Here is a 23,767-nt window from a genome sequence, read left to right on the forward strand (position 1 = left end):
ACGAGAGGTACATGAATGATTCGAAACAATATCCGAACGAAAGCGATCCTAATAATAGAATAACTGAAAATTGCTTAAAAAACAACAATGAAATTAAATCGTTCTCCGTGTTTACATTGCCAGAAGTTTCTAAGAACATTTTTGTCTCGGGAATATAAGTTTTGTTTCGTATTCATTTGATTTTGCATTCGTATAAATTTGAAGTTTTTTTATTCTTGGGAATAATTTTTTTTGAATCATATGCTATTTTCGCTGCCTTTCAAAAAAGTTGTTTTTACCTTTAACCCCTTTTTTCTTTTTAATTATTTTCCATTTTTTTATTACTATACTAGGATTCTCATTTTCTTTAATAATTAAAAAGCACATTTTAAAATAATGTCTTAATTTTTTTAAAAATATATGAAAAAAAATTAATTAATTTTTTTTTTTAAAGTTTGAATATATATATATATATATATATATATATATATATATATATATATATATATATTTAAAGGTTAATAAATGGGGTTGGAGTTTAGTGTAACACACCTTTTGGATGACTTTTTAGTAAAATCTTTATTGGGAAAATAAAAATAAATAAGTTAAATATTTATTTTTTTATTTTCTCCATTTATGGAAATGAGAATTTTGGGAAATAGACAGTAATGGTTGGTTGGTGATGGTAGCTTTTACTTTAGATTGCGTAATTTTAATTTTCAACGTCCATATCAATTATCCATAGAACATTCTTAAATTATTATTATTATTTTTTTTTAAATATAAATCCCAATTTTAATTTAAAAATAATTAAATATTTTTTAAAAGACAGGGATATCAAGTATCACTGTAAGCAGTTGTTGTTGTTTTTACTTGCATCACATATAACACCAATTTCAATCTTTCTTCTTGAACTGGAGTCGAAGGTTTGAGCATATGTCGCTTGGTCATACGTGACGCAAGAATGAATTGACTTAACTCACTTGTGGCTGGAAAGTGAGTGTCGTTCTGTTTCTATCAAAAATGCGATTGTGACAAGAAGTCAAGTAGACAACGTGATCATGTGACATAAAATGTAGATAATGTCGGATATAAAATTTTAATTATTTTTTTTTTAAATTGTATTTATAAACCCTTTAAAATAAATATTTGAAAAATGAAAGATTATTATTATTTTATTTTAAATTAAATGAAAGTAACTTCAAATTAATTTAAATGAACGAAAACATATTATTTAAAATTGCACACACACAATTATTTATTTATTTAATTAATGGGAATTACAATAAATTGAAATAATGAGAAATTTATTTAATGCGTGGGCCAATAAATAGATCTATTAGACTTCTGTCTTTGTTGATAGTCCAAAGCCATAACCAATTATAATATTCCACGTGGCCATCTCAAATAATGTCAAACTTTATTATAAAAAAAATAGCTAAATAACAATTTAAACATAGTTCAGTTGACAAATTATTAATTTTTGTTTGAAATGTTCTTATCTGATAATGATTGAACTACAAAAACTTTAGAATTATTTTAAAATATGAACCGAGAAATAAAAATTATATTGTCATTAAAACTTACGAAAGCGACAAAAAAAAAAATGAGAAGGGTTTACCCGTCTTTTTCACGTTGAAAAGGTCATATTAAATTAAATCATTAAAAAACAAAAAAATGGTCAAATTAAGCTAAAATTTTTAAAATATAATTTTGTAATTAACATAAATTTTTCGATTAAAATAAATATAATATAATATAATAGTTAACATAATTTCTAAAAATTTAAATTTGTTAGAATTCGAGCCGAGACGAGAATTGTAATTCCAATCTCTAACCCCGGTTAGCTATCAGAAGAGAATCTTTTTTCAGTCCGACCCACATTCACCATTTATATAGGGGTTCTCGTCCGTATAGATTAAGTGAACAGTCTCTGGTTCTAAAATTTTAATTTAAATAATTAATTACAGTGATTTGAGGTTTTGGTATAAATTTGTTTTCACATTAAATTTAATTTAGTAGGTCAACAACTTTATAATATAAGACCAACATTTAATAAATAAACTATATACTAAAATGATTTATTTATCAATTCACAAGTAATGATAGATTTGCTGCTAAAATAAAATTTTGAAATATTGTAATTATTGGTTTGCCGTAATTTAAATAATGCAAAGAATAAAAGAAAAAGAAAAAGAAAAAGAAACAGAGCAGCCGACACGTAACATTGAAAAGTCATAGGGTGAATTCAAAACGACACGTCGTTTTAGTCAAAGACATGAAAAAAATATGAGTGGGGCGGATTTGAAAGGGTCAAAAAACTGAATATTATAATTAAGGGCTGAAGGCGGCCACCGTCTTAAACTCGGACCCATCTTTTGAAGTTAAATTACAATTTTACCCTTCATGCCATTTAATTATGAATGGTTTAACTATTATTTTTAAAAATTAAAAAAAATAAAGGGACCAAAAGGGTATTTAAAATTTTAATTTTTTTTGTCTTTTATGACGTTGATATTACTCAAATTGGGAGATTTTATAATTTTTAAGATAATAAAATTCTTAAAATTAAAATAATATAAACATATTATTAAAATTAAATAATGAAAAGGCTGTGAGGTATGGGATATTATAATTATACGAAATAAATAAATAAAATGCCTCTTTTTCAGTGCAAATTAAAAAATAATAGCATAATTATAAACCTATAAAGCCAGCCCCTCAAACCCTTTCCACCTGTCATTATAAAATATTTTTTTATAAATAAAATAAAATAAAATCCCACATAGCCCCACAAATTGGAGTTGACATTATTATATCATTTCTTTTCATATCTAAACCTTCAAAAACAAAATTATTAATTTTAATTGTTTAATATATTAGTGGCTTACATGTAAATGCACATATATATATATATATAAATGTGTATATATATAATCGAGATCCTGTGTATTAAATATTTCATCTTCTAAATTACGAGTCGGTAACCAGAGCCTAAAATTAATAAATTTATGAGAGTAACATTAGATAATAAAATAATTTAAATATTAATTTTAACTAATGATATAATATTTTAATATGTATTAATTTAAAAGTAATTTACTTTTAAAGAGCAATTTTAAATTGAAATTTAAATATTATTGGTGGGTATTTAATATTAATAAAGAAAATTAAATTCTCTCTCTCTCTAACTTTTTTTTTCCTCTTTTGGGCACATTGCCAACAATTTGTTTCCATAATCTGTATCAATTATGCTCTTTTTCAGGAATAATGTTAAAATTTCTTTTAATTCAAATAATAATAATAATTATTATTATTATTTTTGCACTTTTTTGGGTAAAATTACCATTTGGGGCCTACTCAAATCATTATTTTGCCCCAAAAACCCACACAAAATAGCCTAAAAGTTGGAGAAAATTGGATTATTTGAGTGTTGAATTTTGACCAAAATGGCATTTTTTTAGTATTTAATTAAAATTGAAAAATATATAATTTAAGGGAATTTAATTTTTCAATAAAAAAATATTTTTTGAAATGATATATTTATGAAAATTAAAGAAAATAAAATAAATTAAAAAAGGTAAATAAAGTACAATGATTTGATGTAAATAAAAATAGTGCTTTTTATAAAGAAGGTTGAAACGGTCCAAAAAAAATTCAAAATTGAGTCAATAAGTCAAAGACAAATCTCAGTTATTTTCAATCATAGGAATATTCATCCTTTTTAATCATTAATTCTTTCCTCTTTCAGCTTCCAAAACAAAAATAAAATACTTTTTTTAAAAACAAATTATTTAATTTCATTTAAAAAAATAAAAAGGCAATTATTTATTTACTTTTACCAAAACATTCAATTTTGTCAAATTATACCACAAAAATTTAGAAAAAAATAATAATAAATTAATATTAAATAAAATGGTAAATAAAAAAGGCTGAAATTTTATTAATATAGGTTTAATTTGATAAATATTTATTTTTGTAAGTGAGTTATTGGGCCGACAGTAGTGGGCTTTGTGGTTGTACTTTTGTCTGATTTATTTTGTTTTTTTTGTCAGAAATTGTCTGTCACCACTTTCATTTTTTCGAACTATTAAATTTAAATTATAATTTGAGTGATTTATTTATTTATTTTTCGATTTTGGAATCAGCTGATTTTTTTGAAAAAAAAAAAATTCAATTTTTTTTTGTCGGGTTCACAAACTAACCCTATTTTAAAAATTGGTACAAGAATTAATAATATTTAATGTCGGTAATGTATGCTTTATGAGCCCGTAATTCTAAAATAATAAATTTTAATTAATTTATTAATTAATGTTTCGATGATAAAAAACGTATTCTTAATTCCTAACAATATTATTATTATTATTATTAACTAATGTTATTCCGAACACATTAAATTTTAATACTAAAAATGCTATGATCCAAATGGGCCGTTAAAGCCCAACTAATATTTGGGCTTTCACGTTTCATTTAGGCCCAACTTTGTATTTTCCTTTTTTTTTTCCTCAACGGTATAAATGAGTTTTAAAAATGTATAAAAAGCATCGGCTATTTTTCCTTATTTATTAAAAGCCAAAATTATTATCATCCAATTTTTTAAATTATAAACATTTAAAAAAAAAAAATCTAGGAAATAATAATAATAATAATAAAAAAAATATATATATTTTAAAGTTTAAAAAAATTCAAAAGAAATTAAAGAAGTTAAAAAAAAAAAAAAAAACACCACACACACACATATATATATATTTAAGTTTATGAGTAATTTGAAATAATATTTAAACTTAATAATTTTAAAATATAAATTATATGTTAATTTGTTTGATTAGTTCCTCGTATTTTTTTAAATTTAGGACAGAAAAAAATATCTATTGAGATTTATAATTTATTATTAATTTAAATAATTTTTTATAAATTTATTTACTTATATAACATATATATATATATCATATAATATAATATAATATAATATAATATAATAATAATAATAATAATAATAATAATAATAATAAAAACAGAATCGGTTCTGAAAAATTATGGCTGTGGATTAATTGGAAGATTTAAATATTGAGTGAAAAAAGGAAAAAGAAAATGGTGGTTAATTCGAACGCCTCAGAACTCATAAGCTCACAAAAATGGCTTCTCTGTTGTCTTCTTCCAAGAGTTCCGTCTTCTTCACTGCCAACCCTAAATTCCCACTCTTCTCCTCTCTTCCTTCTGTTTCTGTTCCATCATTTCTCTCCTTCAATCTCCCTCGCAAAGATTCTGGAACCCTCCGATTCCCCTCCCTTCGCTTGAGCTCCTCTCTCTCTGATGACGCATCTTCCGGCGATGAAGATGCTGCCGGTTCTCGCCCAGGGATCACGGATGAGTGGGGGGAAGAAGCTGAGTCGGATCCTGACTCTTCGTTTTCGAGATTCTCGGAGTTCGATCCCCCGAAGGACGATGACGAGTGGGGCGGTGATGGCTATGGTGATGGAGGTAATGGTAAAGCTGCTGTGGTTGAGGATAAGAGTGAGGAGTTTGTGGATGATAAGCTTTTTGAGCTTAAGAGATGTTTGGTTGATACGGTTTATGGGACTGAGATTGGATTTAGGGCTGGGTTGGAGGAAAGAGCTGAGGTTTTGGAGATTGTGAACCAATTGGAGGCGGCGAATCCAACTCCGGCGCCGGTGGAGGCCCCTGAACTTCTCGATGGTAACTGGATTCTAGTGTAAGTTCGTTACGGAATTTTAAACTCGTTCTTCATCTATAATCTGACTCCTGATTAGCACTTAGCATGCATATTTATGGCTTCAATCAATCGAAGTAAACAACCATAGAAAATACACGAAATGGAATTCCATATGTTTTTAGATTCAGATGCAAATTTGGAGATTGAAAGAGAGAGCTCATCTTCTGATTAACGAAGTTCATTAACATTTGAACGACAATGTTGAATACTGCTTCTGAATACTATGTTTGATCTGTGATGGATTAGGTATACTGCTTTTTCTGAGCTTCTGCCGCTTTTAGCATTAGGAACATTGCCATTAGTGAAAGTGGAGAAGATTACTCAAGAAATTGACTCAAATACGCTTACCGTCGTGAACTCCACCACTTTGTCCAGTCCATTCACCACATTTTCTTTCAGTGCTTCTGCAGCCTTTGAAGTTCGGACTCCTTCAAGGATACAGGTGCTTTTCTTTGCACAACCTTTTGTCTTTCTTTTCCAGAATTACATGTTCTGTGTTTTTTCATATTTTGCAACAATTTTTTCGGTCCTCGTATGAAAAGAAACCAAAGGTGTTTCCTCTATATTGTCCTTGAATAATTCTTATAATTTGTGTCCTTTAAACGAAGAAGATAACGAATTCATTGAAACATGGAACAAGAACCATGTTTATTATGTTCAAAACTTGCAGACATTTCAGAGAGTTCGTCGCGAGCAAGAAACGACATAACCTTTTTCCTAAAAAATTAGAGAAGAAATAGGAATATTGTCCCATGAATTCTAAACAAACTAGGTGACCCATGATTAGATTGTTAGTTTTTGTTGGTGCATCTTCTCAACTTAACCTGAAGTTGCGTGATCGAATCTTCGAGTGAGTTTAGTAAAGATTTTGTTTTTAACAAAGAAAAAAAACAGAACAGCCTAAGGACTAGGGGAAGAGGGAACCCGACTCAATAAACTAAGTATAAGCTTTCCAACTGCTCATAATCATTGGAAGGTGGTAGTTACTAAAGAATGTGCGTGATTAAGACACCACCAAGACGTCCTATCTTCTTTATAAAGAAAAACCTTGATGTCTTTAGAGTCTGGACTTTCGGGGTGGCGTAGATTTACAAAGCATTATGAATTCTAATTCATTTTGCAAAATCCTTTTTTCCAGGCTTAAACGTTTTAGATGCAACAAATAATACGTGTGTGCCGAGTCGTTAGTAGAACTTGAACGCATAGTGTTTGTTTCTTCGTGTAAATTATCTGTTTGATTATGATTAATGGTCGAGCCATAGTTTCTGTACACGATGAGTTTCTATTGAACATGTGTTCAAGTATGTTCGAACAATCTGAATACTTCTTTCCCTGTTATTCTAAATCTGACTAGTCTTCACCGAGTTATGTTCAGGTTCAATTCAAAGAAGGTATTCTGCAACCTCCTGAGATAAAGTCAAGGCTTGATCTTCCAGAAAATATAGATATATTTGGACAGAAAATTAATTTATCCCCTGTGCAACAAACTCTTGATCCAATACAGCAAGCAATAGCGAGTCTATTCCAGGCCATTTCGGGTCAGCCTCCCCTCAAGATACCCATTCCAGGTGATCGTAACAGGTCCTGGCTACTTATTACATACCTCGATGAAGATCTTCGAATCTCAAGGGGTGATGGTGGTCTTTTTGTTCTCGTTAAAGAAGGGAGCGCTCTACTAGATCAGTGAAAATCAGGTACTTTCTGTAATGGTACAAAAACGCGTCGAGTCTGGCATGTAATTGCTTAATTTTTGATGTTAGGTCATACAATACTACTTTCTAAATGAGTATGATACAGAAGATATAATGGTCATGGTCATGCATCTACCTTATTAGTCTTGTATCTTCCTTGCTAATTTCTACTTTGTGAAGGGGAGAAAAAGGAGAAGGATAAATCGGCATCTGGTATGGACATTCATTTCAAAATTCTGATAAATGTGTGAGCATGATCTGTACTTGCATTAGTCTATCTGAATCTGTAGAAATGTTGATCTTTGTTCTTGAAATATAAATCAGTTGTAGCCATAGGATACAAATATTGCCAATATTTGATAGAAAACCGACTCGTTATTCCGATTACTGCCGAAAGAAAAAGAATTCTACTGCGTTGTCTGGCACTCGAGAGGGTGATTCTCTCCCAAAATGCTTCCTACTCGGCTTACTGGCCTTCTTTCACTCCGTACCCAGAATTAGCCCTTTTGTGTAAGATCCCACGTCGATTGGAGAGGGGAATGACATCGATTGGAGAGGGAACGAGTGCTAGGACACTGGGCCTTGAAAGGGGGTGAATTGTGAAATCTCACATTGGTTGGGAGGAGAACGAAATATTCTTTATAAGGGTGTGGAAACCTCTACTTAGTAGGCGCATTTTAAAAACCTTTAGAGGAAGTCCAGAGAGAACAATATCTGTTAGTGATGCCCATATTGGCTTGGGCTGTTACACACTTCATATACACCACTTCTTTTGCACCCTCCATATTGGCTTCTCCTATTTACGTAAAAAAATTGACTCTACCCTATCATTTGGGACCAATGCTCGTCTCCACCCTACCCCTCTATGTCATGTTTGAAGGATTATCTGGTTAACCATCGCATGAGGTTTAAACTATGGTGAACACTTACCTAAAGTTTAATATTCAACGAATTTCCTCGGTGCCAAAATGTAGTAGGTCAAACAGTTGTGAGCATAGTGAAAGTGCACAATTTAATCTCCAACGAGTTTCCTCATACACCAAATGTAGTAGGGTTTGACGGTTTGCCCCCATGAGAATAATTAATGTGCATGTTTTAATCTCTTATAAGTTTCTTCGATAGGAAAATGCAGTAGGATTATGGTTTGCCCTTTGAGATTAGTCAAGGTGCACGATTTAATCTTGAATGAGTTTCCTCAGCAGGCAAATGTAGTAGAATTAGATGGAGGTTCCTTCAACACGAAAATGTAGTAGGATAAACGGTATGAACATGAGAATAGTCAATAGTCAAGGTGTGTGATTTAATCTCCAACGAGTATTCTCGACAACTAGGTAGTAAGATCATATGGTTTACCTGGTGACAATAGTCAAGGTGCATGATTTTATCTCTCCTACGAGTTTCTTCAACTACCAAATGTAGTTGGGTTAGACCGTCAAATTTTCTTGTTCTTCGTATCTTTTTCTTTGATATGCAGAATAATAAAGGGTCTCTTCTTAAAGTACTCGTATAGATCAATTGCTCTTTAACACGCGAAGACAACTTTTTTCATTAAAACTTTCAAGTGTTCATGTTCGTATTAGTATTTTATTATTTTTAATCAGATTTTCAAATAAATTTAAATTAGTTGTGGCCATTTTATATTATATATGCTTTTAAATATGCTTAATTAAAATTTTAATAACCAAATATATATATAAAAAAAAATCATTTAGGTTATTTACTTTCAACTTGTTCTCGTTTTTGTTCATTTTAGCTTCGGCGCTTTTGTGTATATATATTAAATTTTATTTTACCAAGCTTCCTTCTCAATAAAATTTTGTATTAAAAAGTTTTTATCGGAAATAAAATGAAATAATTGGAATCAGAATTTTGCAAACAATAACTGTTTTGAAAATATAATAATCAAAAGAACTTAAATAATCAATTTTGAACTTAAATAATCAATTCGAGTATCATTCCCGAATCCTTGGCTTTGTTGTTGAACTCAATAAAAAAAAATTATTGAAAAGTAAAACTAAAAAAACCAAAAAGTATATGAACTTTTACTTGACGTGGCAAGACGCGATTGGTTGCCTCCATCTTGGTGTAACGATTTTAGGTGAGAACGCCCGCAGAGGATCCACAGAAAATTATTTCAAAAAGTAGTTGACACTAGGACTCCCAACGGAACAGTACACGTCGGCATTTAAAAGACGTGCGACTTTGTCACGAAATTCCCGCCTTTTCTATCGGATTTTCCCTTTGGAATAATTTTCCGGGAAATTTTTTTTTATGGAAAATAAAAAAAAAAATATTAATAATAAAAATGAAAATAAGTTTTGAACTTCTCTGTTTTCGATTCTTCTTGTTCTTGTGAAAATTCTTATGGGATCCGGTTTTTCGGTGAGTTAGAATATTCACGGGTGATCCGGTCGATCCACCGACGAAGAACGACGACATTGGTGCTCGTTTCGGATCGTTCGATCTCGATCTGGATCTCAAAAGCCGTATAGAAAACAGGAATCAGAACATTTACAGTTCGTTTTGTTCGATTCGTTTTTGTTTTGGCGAATCCTGATTGGAATTTTCGAGGTATTTGTGTTATTGTTGTTTATGGAGTGGATTGGGTGAATCCAGGGCGGAAAATCCTAAGAACTTGAGGATTTGATTTCTGATTCTACTGAAGAAGAAGAACTGGAGGTAAATTGGTAATTGAATGTCGATTGTCCATTTTTTAGGTTTTGGTTGAGATTTGGAATTCGAGTTTTGTTGCGAACGGAGATAGATTATTGTTTGGGGATTTGTTTAGGTTTTACAGTAATTTTGAAGCAATTAGGGCTCTGTTTATTAACATGAGCGACAAGCAACCGATTAAGTTAGACGACGAACAAATTGCGGAGTTGAGGGAAATCTTTCGGTCGTTCGATCGGAACAACGACGGGAGTTTGACTCAACTCGAACTCGGATCGCTTTTACGATCACTTGGTTTGAAGCCGAGTCCGGATCAGCTTGAGAATTTAATAATGAAGGCCGATACGAACAGCAATGGATTAGTGGAATTTTCAGAGTTCGTAGCTCTGGCGGAGCCGGAGCTGGTATCGGCGAAGTGCCCTTACACAGAGGAGCAATTAAAGCAGCTATTTAGGATGTTTGACAGAGATGGGAATGGGTTTATCACTGCGGCGGAGTTGGCTCACTCGATGGCCAAACTTGGCCACGCTCTCACGGCGGAGGAGCTCACCGGAATGATCAGGGAAGCCGATACCGACGGCGATGGCAGAATCAATTTTCAAGAGTTCTCTCAGGCAATTACTTCTGCTGCATTTGATAATTCCTGGGCTTGATCATTTGCTGGTATCTCTCTCTCTCTCTCTCTCATTGGTTAACTTGCTGCAATTTTCTTTCAATTGAGTTCTAGGAGTTCATAAATGATTTTGATTCACATGTTGGGTCAGTATAAGACATTGAGATTTGAATGTCTGAGCATACATTTGCTACATATGTTTACCATATACTTCTGTAATGTTAGCATAAAATTTGCATCTTAGATTATACTGATCTAGAGCTTTGAAGCCATATCTTTAGTTGTCCATTACACCTTATCAACCTATTTGTAACGATTCAAGGCTACTGCTAGCAAATATTGTCTGTTTTGGTCCGTTATGTATTGTCATCAGCTTTACCGTTTTTAAAACGTGTCTAATAGGGAGAGGTTTCCATACCCTTATAAAGAATGTTTCGTTCCCCTCTCCAACCAGTGTGAGATCTCACAATCCACCCCCTTTGGAGCCCAGAGTCGCACACTGCTCAGTGTCTGGCTCTGATACCATTTGTAACAGTTCAAGCCCACCGCTAGTAGATATTGTCCGCTTTGACATGTTACGTATCACCATCAGCTTGACGATTTTTAAAACGCGTCTAATAGGAGAGGTTTCCACACCCTTATAAGGAATGCTTCGTTTCGTTCCCCATCCGATGTGAGATCTTCTACGGAGTCAGTCCCTGTTGAAACCCTTTCATATCTAGCGTGTTTACTCAGGAGTAGTTTATTCTTTTACCACTGTAGAAGTTTCTTTTGGTCTATAAATGATTTGTTTAGAAATTCTCGACAAGGTTTAATTGATTAATGCAGCTTGGATCATACATTGTCAAAAATGTTAGCAGTGTTATAGAAACTAGTGGCAACAATTTGAGCATGAAAAACTAAGGTGTGTGCCTGTAAATCTTTTTGCAGTGACTGGAAACAAACAGCAAATGGGTAATATTTGGACGGCAGATGACTGTAACCAACATGACGATCTTGTCAAGAAATTGAAAATGGTTTATGGGTTCAGTTTTGAATTTTGATCAAGTCTGAATCTCTTACCTATTTCTTTGCTTGAAAAAGACTCGAGAAATTCAAGTTTTTAGGTCTCAAATTTGGGCTGTTTATAAAGTTGGAGTCCAAACCAAACACACTGCTGGGATTTTTGTGAAGGATTTTAGTTCCAATTCCAGTTTTTCAATATGGAATGGTGGTGGTAGTTTGATGCTTTCATGTGGTCTTTTATTTATTTTTTTTTTTTTTTGAGATTTTGTTTAATTTCATATTAGTTATTCCCAACAAATTTTTGATCTTCCAACATTTTGAAATCTATGTTATAGCTAATATTGTTAAAATGCTTTCGAGGCAGGTATAAGGCGTCTCTCTTGCTCGTTTAGGGACGAGAAATGCCTAATTGAATAAAATTGTATACATTGTACGTGTTAATGTGAGGATGTAAGAGAGGATGATCGTTGAACAAATGATGAAGATTGCGATATTTAGTCGAGCCAAATTGGATGATTCAATTTAAAAGTTTTATTTTTTTTCCTCACTTTTCAGCAAAATTAATGTAAATGGCAATAGATGCTTTTCTTATTTCAAGAAATTTTTTAATTTTCTTTTTGTTTCTGTAAAAAAGAATGGGGAAATAAAATTTAGATTCTATGAATGCAATTTTAAAAAATTAAAACTAAATTGTGGGTAATTATTCGTAAAACCAAAAAATAAAAAAAAAATAATACTTAAAAAAAAAAAAAAACCACATTTATTTACATAGCTAGCTTTTAACGTAATTTAGTGGATAAACATACAAAAGTCAATGGTTTGATCTCCGACCCATTAGAATAAAAAAAACAAAAAAAACGAACAGCCAAAGAGTTGTCCTCATGCCTTCTTCCTTTTGGATTTGAGCATCACAATTCCAACAAATATGCCTAATAAGCACAGAAGTACCACACCAGCAAATACAGGTATGAGGATGGCAAATTCCTGTGGTAAGAAATAGCTGTGGATGAAGTGATCACTATCCACAAACGGCTGCCATTAAACAAAGCAAAATACAATTTAAGTTCACGAGCTATGATAAATTTAATTATATCAAATACTCTTAACAATCTCCGATCCAACAAGTAGAAATTAATATTAATTAATAAAAAAATGACATTGCAGGAGTTCAAACACGAAACGCTCTAGTACCAGGTTAAATCACCCATCAATCTAAAAGTTGAAGTAGACGAGTTAAGACAAGTTTAATTATATCAATACTTTAACCGGCAGTAACGCGATCAAGTACATCGAATGAAATCATTTGGTAGAGCATCTATGAACATGGAAGATGAACTTACCAGGATAATGACCCAGAAAGTATAGTAAGTGAAGATGGACAAGCTGGTAAGCGATAGCAAAAATCCAACCGTCTTGTCTGCTAACTCCATTTAGAGGTGTTATTATTTCCTGTGAACAACATACGATACCCATTTGGGTGTCAAGTATTGTAATTATAAGCACTTTACTACCGAGTATTCAATAACAAATCAGTTTGATATTTAGTTATACTCTCTTAAAATCACTTTTAAGTGCTTCTGGATTAACCATTTGCGCCAAAAACACGCATTTTTTTTGGTAAAAAAACCATTAAATTACTTCCAAACTTAGCCTAAATATACAGATTACCATGTACCTATAAGGAATCTCTCCCTAACAACAACCTGCAATAACGCTAAGTAACACAAAATGCACCAGAAACCAGTGATGGAACAGGGGGAGACACTGTTCTATTGATAATGGCTCGGAAGACGAATGATTACAAGGAACTAAACAATAGGAAAATACACAAACAGGAAACAAACTTCTCCAGCTACTTCGAGAGAGCTGGGAGCATCTCCTACTCAAAAGCCTTAGCCACACAACTCGTAAAAGAGCTTACATGTACTCAAATCCCAAAATAACGACACTCCCCTTGCCGACTTGCCGTACAACAACAACGCGCTCATACCCCCCTTACTCATGTCTGATTACCCTCCTTTCCCTTTTTCCCCCCTCCTACCATATGTTTGGGTAATTTGGGGCCTTGCAGTACCATTAGGCACAACGTGTGTCATCCCATGTTGCATTGCTTTGGCCTGCTATATGAATTCAGTCGACTACTAGACAAGAGTTCACAACAAGGGGAAGCTTTACCCTTATTAGTACTTACTGCCAATCTCATCAAAAAGCTCTCAGATATTTTAGTAGATCATTAATTTTGACAAGTCATTCAAGTGAAAACAATTATCTCTCACGTATTTAAACTAGATTGTTAAGTAAATAATCTTATTTCATTTGATTCTGGGATTAGTATGATCTTTCATAAAGATAAGATATACGATCAGCCTAATCCATCGTGATATTATGTAATGGTCCAAGCTCACCGCTAGCATATATTATTCTCTTTAGACTCTTCCTTTCGGGCTTCCCCTCAAGATTTTTAAAACGCGTCTGCTAGGGAGAGGTTTCCACTCATAAAGGATGTTTCGTTCTCCTCCCTAACCGATGTGGGATCTCACACATTATAGATCGATGTGCATCCTGGTGCTAATAGACAATAATAAATAAATAAACCAGAACAAACTCCGTCATCAACATACGGGAATGCACATGTAGATGACATCCAGACATCAAAAAATAACTAGAACTTTCTTCTAGACCCCAGCCTATGATTTGTATTACCCTCATGTGTACATTTTTCTCAATGAAGGAGTTTTTTCAATGAAAAAGTTCCTTATTGTATATTAAGTAAGAGGAACATCAGGTGAACAATTCAGAACCATATGTTTGAATTAGATTATTATTGATTCTTAGTCTTCCATTCCTATAGGTGGATTGTAAGAAATACACCACAAGGATGACATGCAATTCAATATTTAGAACGCAAATCAAACTTCAAGAGAATAAGAGCACGAAAACCTAGAGCAAAGGTTTCATAACCATCCAAGAAAGATCTAACTTGTACTAGATCCAGGTGTGAATCAAATTTCAAAACTGGCAAAACAGAACATCTAATAGTCTCACAAATGCACTTCCACTGGCATGGAGGACCTGAAATGGATTCCAGAAGACTTGAGATCAGCACACTGGGACCATAAATACCTACGAAATACGTTTAGACATGAAGATGGGACCTTATTGGCTTGCAAAGGGGATATAGAAAAGAAGAAGCAAAATCTAAAACCTTAAAAGGTAGAAGAGGTGGGTCCTAATTATAAAGTAAGAGACTGCTTCGAAATACGACGTTTGAATTTTGAAACAGAACGATAGAATTTTGCTTAAAAAAAACAGTAGTTTTAAAAAATGTTTTCGTTTTTGGAATTTGGCTAAGAATTCAAATCTTTCCATGAAAATTGTTACAAAAAATAGGGAGAAAACAAACACAACGCTAAGAAATCTAAAAACAAAAACCAAATGGTTATCAAACTAGACCTAAACAATGAAGGAGAAGTATTCAATAGCCAATACCGTCTGTGTCTTGCAGACAATTACTAAATTCGAACCAAAAATGCACATTGCGTATGGTATCATGAAGCAATCTAATCACAAACAATCTTCATACCATAACTTGAACATTGTAGGTTTTTGTTCTTTCTTTCCCTGTTATTTCTTCTGTAATTTTTGTTTTCACGAATAGTCCTGCTAATCTTCAACACTTCTAAGGGAAAAAAGAGCAATGTAAAGAAATTGAATCTAATGGTGCTGGAGATATAGTAAACAGATGCAGCCAACATCGATCAAGCTAATCATAGTATCACCTTAAAAATTCAATTCAGTTCCTCTAAACACAGATTAATATTTGCAGAGCTCATTTTTTCAAATGAAATCAAGGAATTCGCGCAATAAAAATCGAAACCAAGATCAAAGATCGTCGAAATTTTAGCAGCAAGAGTTAATCGACGTGATACAGATTAGCATGGTATAAAGCTCATACCCGATTCTTCGTCGCCGGAAAATGTTGGAAGGATTAAGGAATGAGACAGAATCTGGAAAGGTTTTTCCGAAGAATGATCCAATTTGGAAGTGCTAAATTCGATAACCCATGTGAGAAAAATGAAGAATGTTGGACTTGTTCTTCCAAATTACGTTTCTGCCCTCATTATTTACTCTTATTTATACTATTGGTCGGGATATTTATTTTTTTAAAAAAAGATCATTTTATTAAAGCCGAATTAAATTCACGCCAATAAAGTGAATCGACATTTTAATTATATCATTAAAAAAATTAATGAAGCCTAAGAAAATAAACAATAAAATATAACCAATATGAATATAATATAAGCGATAAAATTTTGAAATTATTTAACAATAAAATATTTATTAATTAATTTAATTTTTTTTATAAAAACAAAGTTAATAAATATCCATCAGCACCGATGTTTTATCATTCTCAAATAATTGAGCTACAAATGAGAAAACACGTGCCTTATAATTTTGAAAAAACTAGCTCGTAGTATGTGTAGCATGTGTTGCATACTCACTCATAAGCACTTCGTATATTCTAGTGGCTCGAGTCATATGTATCATAAAAAGGTGAAAGTCGATACTTTAACCTCCTTAGTGGCTCGAGTCATATGTATCATAAAAAGATGAAACGTCGATACTCGAACCTCCTTAGATAAGTTCTAAAGCATTTCTTATTTACAAACCTAACCTACAAAGTGACGTGAATCTTACTATCGGCATATTTTCATAGACTCGAAGTCTTCAAACGCCACGACTAAGAGAAGTGGAATTCAAAATTTAGAGATGCAAGAAAGACGAGCAAATTCTTCACTTTTCTTTTCTGTGGTAACAAAAGGGTACAACTTGTAAAGCATATATATGTTTCTAAAGGCGAATCAACCTCTAACGAAGTCTCTTCTGGATCGATGTTAATAAATTTTCGTAACAACAGTACGCAGAAACCAAAGAAAACCAGTTATCCACCAAATGTTCAAGCGCCAAGAAGCAGACCAGAAAATCTAAGCATTCAATTGGTGCAGCTTCTGTTTTCAGTTGCCATGATGATGTCCTATGATCTTGTTGTAGCATGTTCATGTGAATCCTTCCTGTCTCAACAAAATGGAAGAGAACAGTGAACTTTTGTTCCTAGTTTTGCAGCATCCATTGCCTTATATCCTCCCGAATGACCCCGCCATGCCATCCTCTTCCTCCGTATCTTGGTCGAGGCGCTTCAGGTGTCAAAATACCAAAATGTCTATGCTGGATCATAGTTGTGGCTGGGTTTGAAGGCTTCATCGTCATGGAAATTGTAGGAAATTGCTTAGGCCATAGGTTTGTTGATGAGGTAAATAATTGTCTAGAAGATTTTGGCTTCTTCAGGACCTGGGAGCTCTCTGGATTTTTCGAGACGGAGGTGCTGGAAATCTGCTTTGTCGCGTTTTTGATCGATCCACCATCTTGTTTACGGATTTGAGCTGATGGTTTATATCTGTCGAGCAGTCGTAGAATCCAGTTACCAAGATTCCGACCAACTTCTAAGTCTCTCTGCTGTATGTTCAGATGAACCTTTAATGCTACATCAAACACGATACGGGTACGTCTGCAGAAGAAATGGCGACAGGCAGAATATTTCACATTCATGGTTATTGAAAGTATCGTATCAATAAGAAACCAGGACATTATGACTTAATGAGTGGCACCATATTATGTACGAAGAGAGGAATGTCATCATAGAAAAAACTGTTCTAAATTACAGTCCTTTATCTGTTCACCTTTAAACCAACACAACAAAGACAATCTACCGTCTCATACTAGAGTAACAAGAAACAAATTACACAAGAAAACGAGAGAGTTAATTCTCCTTCTCATAATCATGATGCGGTTACATGCACATGCTAACTTTTCTATGCACTTGTGAGATCCCATATCGGTTTGGAAGAGAACTAAGCATTGTTCATAAGGGTGTGGAAACCTCTCCCTAGCAAACGCGTTCTAAAAACCTTGAGAGGAAGCCCGAAAGGGAAAGCCCAGCCTGAAAGAAAAAGCCCAAAAAAGACAATATCGGCTAGTAGTGGGCTTGAGTTATTACAAATGGTATCAGAGCCAAACACTGGATGATGTGCCAGCGAGGAGGCTAAGCCCCAAAAGAGGATGGACACGAGGTGGTGTGTCTCTAAGGATGCTAGGCCCTGAAGGGGGGTGGATTGTGAGATCCCACATCAGTTGGAGAGGAGAACGGAGCATTCTTTAAAACGGTGTGGAAACCTCTCCCTAGCAAACGCGTTATAAAAACCTTGAGAGGAAGCTCAAAAGGGAAAATCCAAAGAAGACAATATCTGCTAGCGGTGGACTTTGATTGTTACAACACTCCTCTCATTGTAGCCCAATTTAAAGACCAATGAACATGGCTTTTACTCATCATCATCATTATTTATATTATAATCAGAATGTTCATGCTCACATCTATCATATCTTGCATTGTGTTCGTGGTTCACCGTGCAAAATTCTCAGGGAGGCTTAGCCTACCCCAAAGCCAGCTCGGAGACAAATAGCTTAAAGGCTTTTAAACCTCGGAAGGTATCTAAGCCCTTACTGCTATGGCATACCTTGAGGTTCCCATCATTATGATCCATAAGACTTTACTTTTCATGCTTTATAATTCTTGGAACAAACTAACACGCTTCATAATTATGAGCCTCAAAACAATAATCACAGACCATGACAAAATGTTCTGATTATTCTTCAGAAAGGTGGATTTTCACCCAATGTTAGAATTACAAGATCTAAAAAGGTATTGGTGCTTTATAATTCTTGGAACAAACTTCCATGCTTCATAATTATGAGCATTAAAACAAAAATCATAGCAACCATGACAAGATGTCCTGATCATGCTTCAAAAGGGTGGATTTTCACCCCATGCTAGAACCATAAGATCTAAACAATATTGGTGCTTTATAATTCTTGGAACAAACTTCCATGCTTCAAAATTATGAGCCTTGAAACAATAATCACAGCCCATGACAAAATGTCCTGATCATGCTTCAAAAGGGTGGATTTTCCACTCCATGTTAGAACTATAAGATCTAAGAACTATTGGTGCATTCATTATAAAAATGAACTGCTGTTGGAAGGTGAAAGGGATGATAGAAGTGCTGGAATTGATCATCAAGCATGAGAGTGAAAAATGAGAGAAAGGAAGAAGAGAACCCCTCATTAATGCCACTTGAAAATGATCCAAGAGATTAACTCATCAACCTAACCTCCAAATTACAAATCATAACATCCCCCTAGGAAGCTGAAAGGCAAATCAAATTATATATCTATTTAAACCGAAGATTTGGTAACAAAGAAAACGAGATGCCAAAATTTGATAACAATAGTCAATTTCTTACACAGAACAACATTACAAAGAGCAGCAAAATGAAAGATTCTTCAACCTTCCCATAAACTTCTTGATGCAAGAAAAAACTCTTGGTTCGTAAAACAGATAATCCTCCATTTCATCAGATCAAATCATCTTCGAACAAACGAATTGAATGAAATGAAGGATAAAATCGAAACCCAAAACAGGGTTTATCTCAATTCGAACTCGCGATTGGAAAAGAAAGCCGAATCAACAAATAACACAACACAGAAACACATTTCCAGCTCAAATTCCATCATCATCGAATCAACAGATCAAAAGAAGACAGAAATTGAAATTACCGGTGAAGAAACTGACGGATCTTGGGAAACTTTGGGCTGACGATACGGCGTTGAAGCTTGAGGGCGAGGCGATATGTTCGCTTGAGCCCCAAGAAATAGGCTGTTCCAAGAGTGATCTCCCATAGAACCATTTCACTCTCTCTCTAGAACTTTCTTCTGCTTCTCTCTGCAACTCGTTCTGTTCTGTGGCATTTGAAGAATCGGTTCTTCGCTGTTTTCGTCTCCCCCAAGTTCCGCATTTTTACCGCTAAAATCACCGATGACGTAGGAAAATCATATTGGCCGTTGATTTTTTATTCTGATCAATCTCAGCCGTTGGTTTGTTTTTATTAATTTATGAAATAAATTACTTTTTTTTTCCTGCTAATCGAGTTTAATTTCCTTAATTAACGTCTCCTTAAATAATTAAGGAGCTAATGTCACAATTTTTAAATTATTTTGAAAAGAAGTTATTTAATGAAGAAATACATAATTGTGTTGTATTTAATAAATATAAATATTATTCGTAAATCTTTTTAAATTATTATTATTATTTTTTATTTTTAATGAAATTAAAAATAGTTTTGAAATGTTCCTCAAAAATCAACCTTGTCCTTTGCTTAAAATAAAATACTCAATATTCTCAAAATATTATATGAATGTTTCAAAACTACACGGAGTAAAGATTGAAATTAGGGACCCGAACGTTGTCACATCATTCCATGTCTCAATCTGAATAGAATTCTACTACGAGGACAACTTTGAAACATTTAAACAAATGATAAGGTTCAATTGTATTTTTTGGTTATCCCCGAAAAGACGGTTTGTTGTTTTGACCTATATAGCCGGATGGGTACAAAAAACCGAATTTCCATCGAGATAACGAAACAAAAAAATCAAGAACGCGCAATTACCCCCTATTTGTGAAGTACCCCTCTTCCTATTCAGAGGGTTGAGGCGAGAAATGGCTTGATGAACCGTTCCGTTCACCACACACCGCCCCCATTCACTTGCTTATCGTAGAAGCTTTCGGTATAGAGTGCCCCACAACTATTAATAGTATAGTGGAGTTGAAACACGAGAGTGCCCGCCCTTTTTTTCACACTGGCCTAAGTCAGTCTTTTAGTAAGCGTTATACACGATTGGTGTCTCCCTAAACGGGTAAGCAGCATTCAGGGTCTAAAGAACAAAATTGTAAAAGAAAATAATCACTGAAATCCAAAGACAAGCCAGAACTGCACTGATACATAAGCATTGTAGAAAGAGCAGAGACTTTGTTGACAATAATGAAAAATCTGCTGTTTTAAAATTCTTGCAGATGAAGATATCTTATGCAATGAAGAGTCCGACCACTAATTCAGGAAGAAATCTACTCTATATTTTCATCCTAATATATATATATATATATATATATATATATATATATATAGCCATGCCAGATTTGAAGGTGAAATACACATTACAGCTACAAGAACTTTCAGGCATAGATATCAACAAATGTGACAACAATTTAGAGGATCAGACCTTGAGCGGGTTCGGGCTTGGGACGTTGTTGAGGCTCAGGGGGCACAGGTGCTGCTGCTTTAGGGGATTCGGGGAGATGCAAAGTTTCGACCGTCATCTTCTTTTTCTGATCTTCTTCAGACACCGCGATTTTCTCTTTTGTTTTCTGACCAACTTCTCCAGCTGCCTTGGCTACCTTATTGAAAGTATCAGCAACCCAGCTAGTCCCACTCTTTACATATCGGTTACTCATAATGGCAGCTCCAGCATTGCTAACTTTCTCTTCTGCAACTGCAAATGCTGATTTAGTCTTCTCTGAAACCTGAAACTTCTGGTCTACTTCTCGAACTTTTTCGCCCACCAAAACCGTTCCAGCGCTAAGTTTCTCAGTGAACCCGATTTTTTTATCCAATGTAGCTACTTTGGCTGAAGCTGTGGAAGATAATTGGTGCTTCTCATCAAATGCCTTTGCAGAGTTGAGTGCATCTTTGCCCAAGATAAAGCCCTTAGCAAGCATACTGCTGACCACATCCTCTGCTTTCTGATAGGCGGATTCAGCCGTTCCAGGTGCATTAGTTCCAGGGGCCTGCAACAATCAAGACAATAAGCTGGTAAACTAAGAGAAATCATATAAAGTGACACACATAGCAGCCCAAAAAACAAACAGTCCCAAGAATCTTACAGGGGGTGGTGCGGTAGCTTCAGGGGGGAGCACATAATCAGGACATGGAGTGATGTTGACAGAAAGATCCACTATTGTCGCTCCCTGACAAGAAGTTGAGCTCCATTAATTAACTAGCTCGGGCGATTCGTATTGCTGTTTCTCATTAGTTAATACGTTAAGTATAACGAGTGATGAATGTAAGAAAAAAAATCAAACAATATGCATCTCAAGGAAAGAGAAATGGGGCAATTTTATTGATGCAGAACAAACTTCCAGCTAAGGTCTATCTTATACTCCCACATAATAGAAGAGCAATCAAGCCAAAATTTGACCTCCTGATGTTTGCACCGAAGGTCGTGTCCCTTAGACCATTTAACTCGTTAAGTGGCAAAATGCTCACTCATATCATACATCATGTGATTGTAAAATGGCAACAAGATCCATCTAATACATATATTGGGGCTCGCACCGAGGATGGAGGTGGAAATGATGTAAGGTACAAGTAAAAGAGAACAGAAGAAGAAATGCTAAGGTGCTCGCTGATCTCTTCTAGTGGTGATGTAACGGCCCAAGCCCACCGCTAGCAGATATCGTCCTCTTTGGGCTTTTTCTTTCGGACTTCTCCTCAAGGTTTTTACAACGCATATGCTAGGAGAGGTTTCCATACCCTTATAAAAAATGTTCGTTCTCCTCCTCAACCGATGTGGAATCTCCCAGGTGAGGTTGTTATAGCAACATCCTCTCCCTAGATGAAGGCTATGTGACGTGACCACTAATAACAGCCATGAACACCATTTTAAGCTTGAACAACCATATTGCCAACAATATTTCAACTTTGACTCACAGCTCCACTAATAATGGAATCTTTGAGAGTTATATCTTAAATGCCAATAGGTATGAAACTTATAATTACCGCGACCTAGAGACTTTGTCTACAAAGTGAACTTACAGACAAAAGAATGGCAGTCTCTGCTCCTTGTGTATCCTTAAAGGTTACGTAAGCGATTTGAGACCGTTCACTTTCACTGCAAAAGAATAAAAACATTGAACGAAAAGAATATATATCATAAACTGAAATGAAAACCTGCACAACCTCTGCATTTCAACATATGCAATGTCGCCCGAGAAGGAAAAAAACTCCTTGAGATCTCGTTCAGACGCTCCCAAGGAGACATTGCTGACTTTAACAGTTTTAACCTGCACATACAGAACAAAGCAGTTCAGACAAAGATCAAGAAATCTCCCACTATCTCCAAGAAGGTGCATAAATTCATTGCTACAGCTGAACAGTGATCAACATAAGTCAGAAAGAGAGTAAAAAAAATCAGCTATGTCCAGAAAAGAAATGAAAAGCAAAAAGGAAAATCTCATGGGTGCAGCCAAGAAAACGATGGACATCAACAAGCCAAGCAGCAATAGTAATCCAAAGGGAGCGAAGATTACACACTTCGAAGTATTAATTACAGGCATGACGTTCCTGGTTTTAATTTCGAATGTATGCTTCTATGCAGGTCCAGGTTCAGTAGGAGGAACGAACGTGGAACAGATTCAAAATACATTTCATCGATCAAAACATAGAAATGGACCAATTTGCTTAAACATAAATCCTAATTCTTGATACACTGAATGGGAAAATCTCGACATGATACAAAACCCTCAAATGGGAAAATCAAACGGGAAAATAAACCACAAGAGATCTAATCCCTTGGCCGCACATTGCACTAATTTGTAATAACTCCAAAGAAAAACTACAGAGTAAGGGTCCAAATCTAACCCAATGGAATCCTTCCCCAACGATTTTCCACTTCGCAATCAGAATCTTCAAACGCGATGAAAAGAGAGGGAAATTCACGAAGTACTAACCGACATTGCTAGAAATGACGAACATAAATCGCCGGAACAGATATCGAATCAACCGACGATCGCCGGAAAACTGAAATCTACACGAAATTAGAACGAAAAGCTTGATTCTGAATTTAGGATTGCCTCTCAGTGTGTCCAAGTCTTCGTCGCCCCTGATGAAAGAAAAATAGCTACGACACGAACAAACGAGGCTTCGTTTTAACGGATATTCATAGAGTCGAAATATTTGGCATTAGGGACGTGTTTTACACGCGCTATTACGCGCGTAAACGAACCGTCATGGATTCGAAACGGATATAACGGGACGGGGGTATTTCCATAACGGGGCGGCCTTCTGCACGGAAACTGTGACAAGCCACGTTGCAACTTACAGATTGTCTCTTCTATGTGCAATT

At 34.3% G+C, this 23,767-nt stretch overlaps 5 protein-coding genes across 6 annotated transcripts; 2 read left to right on the top strand and 3 right to left on the bottom strand.

Annotated features, from left to right (window-relative positions):
• The first annotated feature begins 5,058 nt into the window (after nucleotides 1-5,058).
• Nucleotides 5,059-7,661, top strand: LOC111431070 (plastoglobulin-1, chloroplastic). The gene is made up of 3 exons (XM_023067580.1): nucleotides 5,059-5,692; nucleotides 5,960-6,155; nucleotides 7,089-7,661. The coding sequence occupies exons 1-3, from the start codon at nucleotides 5,115-5,117 to the stop codon at nucleotides 7,398-7,400; spliced, it is 1,086 nt and encodes a 361-aa protein (XP_022923348.1). The 5' UTR covers nucleotides 5,059-5,114; the 3' UTR covers nucleotides 7,401-7,661.
• A 1,989-nt stretch (nucleotides 7,662-9,650) lies between these two features.
• LOC111431072 (probable calcium-binding protein CML18) lies at nucleotides 9,651-12,042 on the top strand. Its single transcript, XM_023067582.1, has 2 exons — nucleotides 9,651-10,737; nucleotides 11,618-12,042. Exon 1 carries the CDS (start codon nucleotides 10,236-10,238, stop codon nucleotides 10,725-10,727), a length of 492 nt encoding a protein of 163 aa, XP_022923350.1. The 5' UTR covers nucleotides 9,651-10,235; the 3' UTR covers nucleotides 10,728-10,737; nucleotides 11,618-12,042.
• Nucleotides 12,043-12,515: 473 nt separating this feature from the next.
• On the bottom strand, nucleotides 12,516-15,781 carry LOC111431073 (dolichol-phosphate mannose synthase subunit 2-like). 2 transcript variants are annotated; one of them, XM_023067583.1, is made up of 3 exons: nucleotides 15,648-15,781; nucleotides 13,033-13,141; nucleotides 12,516-12,724 (listed from the first exon to the last, which is right to left on the bottom strand). In XM_023067583.1, the coding sequence occupies exons 2-3, from the start codon at nucleotides 13,120-13,122 to the stop codon at nucleotides 12,572-12,574; spliced, it is 243 nt and encodes an 80-aa protein (XP_022923351.1). In that variant the 5' UTR covers nucleotides 13,123-13,141; nucleotides 15,648-15,781; the 3' UTR covers nucleotides 12,516-12,571. The 2 variants fall into 2 exon arrangements, with proteins under 2 accessions (XP_022923351.1, XP_022923352.1); XM_023067584.1 differs by lacking the exon at nucleotides 15,648-15,781 and adding an exon at nucleotides 14,633-14,726.
• Nucleotides 15,782-16,470: 689 nt separating this feature from the next.
• LOC111431071 lies at nucleotides 16,471-19,631 on the bottom strand. The gene is made up of 2 exons (XM_023067581.1): nucleotides 19,364-19,631; nucleotides 16,471-17,258 (listed from the first exon to the last, which is right to left on the bottom strand). Exons 1-2 carry the CDS (start codon nucleotides 19,492-19,494, stop codon nucleotides 16,805-16,807), a joined length of 585 nt encoding a protein of 194 aa, XP_022923349.1. The 5' UTR covers nucleotides 19,495-19,631; the 3' UTR covers nucleotides 16,471-16,804.
• A 936-nt stretch (nucleotides 19,632-20,567) lies between these two features.
• Nucleotides 20,568-23,539, bottom strand: LOC111430969 (binding partner of ACD11 1-like). Its single transcript, XM_023067434.1, has 5 exons — nucleotides 23,373-23,539; nucleotides 22,603-22,706; nucleotides 22,459-22,534; nucleotides 21,528-21,611; nucleotides 20,568-21,431 (listed from the first exon to the last, which is right to left on the bottom strand). The coding sequence occupies exons 1-5, from the start codon at nucleotides 23,376-23,378 to the stop codon at nucleotides 20,853-20,855; spliced, it is 849 nt and encodes a 282-aa protein (XP_022923202.1). The 5' UTR covers nucleotides 23,379-23,539; the 3' UTR covers nucleotides 20,568-20,852.
• Nucleotides 23,540-23,767: the final 228 nt, after the last annotated feature.

Source organism: Cucurbita moschata, unplaced genomic scaffold, assembly GCF_002738365.1.
Source record: "Cucurbita moschata cultivar Rifu unplaced genomic scaffold, Cmos_1.0 Cmo_Scf00035, whole genome shotgun sequence".
NCBI classification, from domain to species: Eukaryota; Viridiplantae; Streptophyta; class Magnoliopsida; order Cucurbitales; family Cucurbitaceae; genus Cucurbita; species Cucurbita moschata.

Excerpts from the sequence above, each read along its gene's own strand:
- LOC111431070 (XM_023067580.1), top strand. The coding sequence starts at position 5,115 with ATGGCTTCTCTGTTGTCTTCTTCCAAGAGTTCCGTCTTCTTCACTGCC. Across the intron at positions 5,693-5,959 it reads GATGGTAACTGGATTCTAGT|GTATACTGCTTTTTCTGAGC; the intron begins GTAAGTTCGTTA and ends GTGATGGATTAG. Across the intron at positions 6,156-7,088 it reads GGACTCCTTCAAGGATACAG|GTTCAATTCAAAGAAGGTAT; the intron begins GTGCTTTTCTTT and ends AGTTATGTTCAG.
- LOC111431071 (XM_023067581.1), bottom strand. The coding sequence starts at position 19,494 with ATGGTTCTATGGGAGATCACTCTTGGAACAGCCTATTTCTTGGGGCTC. Across the intron at positions 17,259-19,363 it reads ATCCGTCAGTTTCTTCACCG|ACGTACCCGTATCGTGTTTG; the intron begins GTAATTTCAATT and ends TTTCTTCTGCAG.
- LOC111430969 (XM_023067434.1), bottom strand. Across the intron at positions 22,535-22,602 it reads GCATATGTTGAAATGCAGAG|TGAAAGTGAACGGTCTCAAA; the intron begins GTTGTGCAGGTT and ends ATTCTTTTGCAG. Across the intron at positions 21,612-22,458 it reads AGACTGCCATTCTTTTGTCT|GGAGCGACAATAGTGGATCT; the intron begins GTAAGTTCACTT and ends ACTTCTTGTCAG.
- LOC111431073 (XM_023067583.1), bottom strand. The coding sequence starts at position 13,122 with ATGGAGTTAGCAGACAAGACGGTTGGATTTTTGCTATCGCTTACCAGC. Across the intron at positions 12,725-13,032 it reads CTTTCTGGGTCATTATCCTG|CCGTTTGTGGATAGTGATCA; the intron begins GTAAGTTCATCT and ends GTTTAATGGCAG.
- LOC111431072 (XM_023067582.1), top strand. The coding sequence starts at position 10,236 with ATGAGCGACAAGCAACCGATTAAGTTAGACGACGAACAAATTGCGGAG.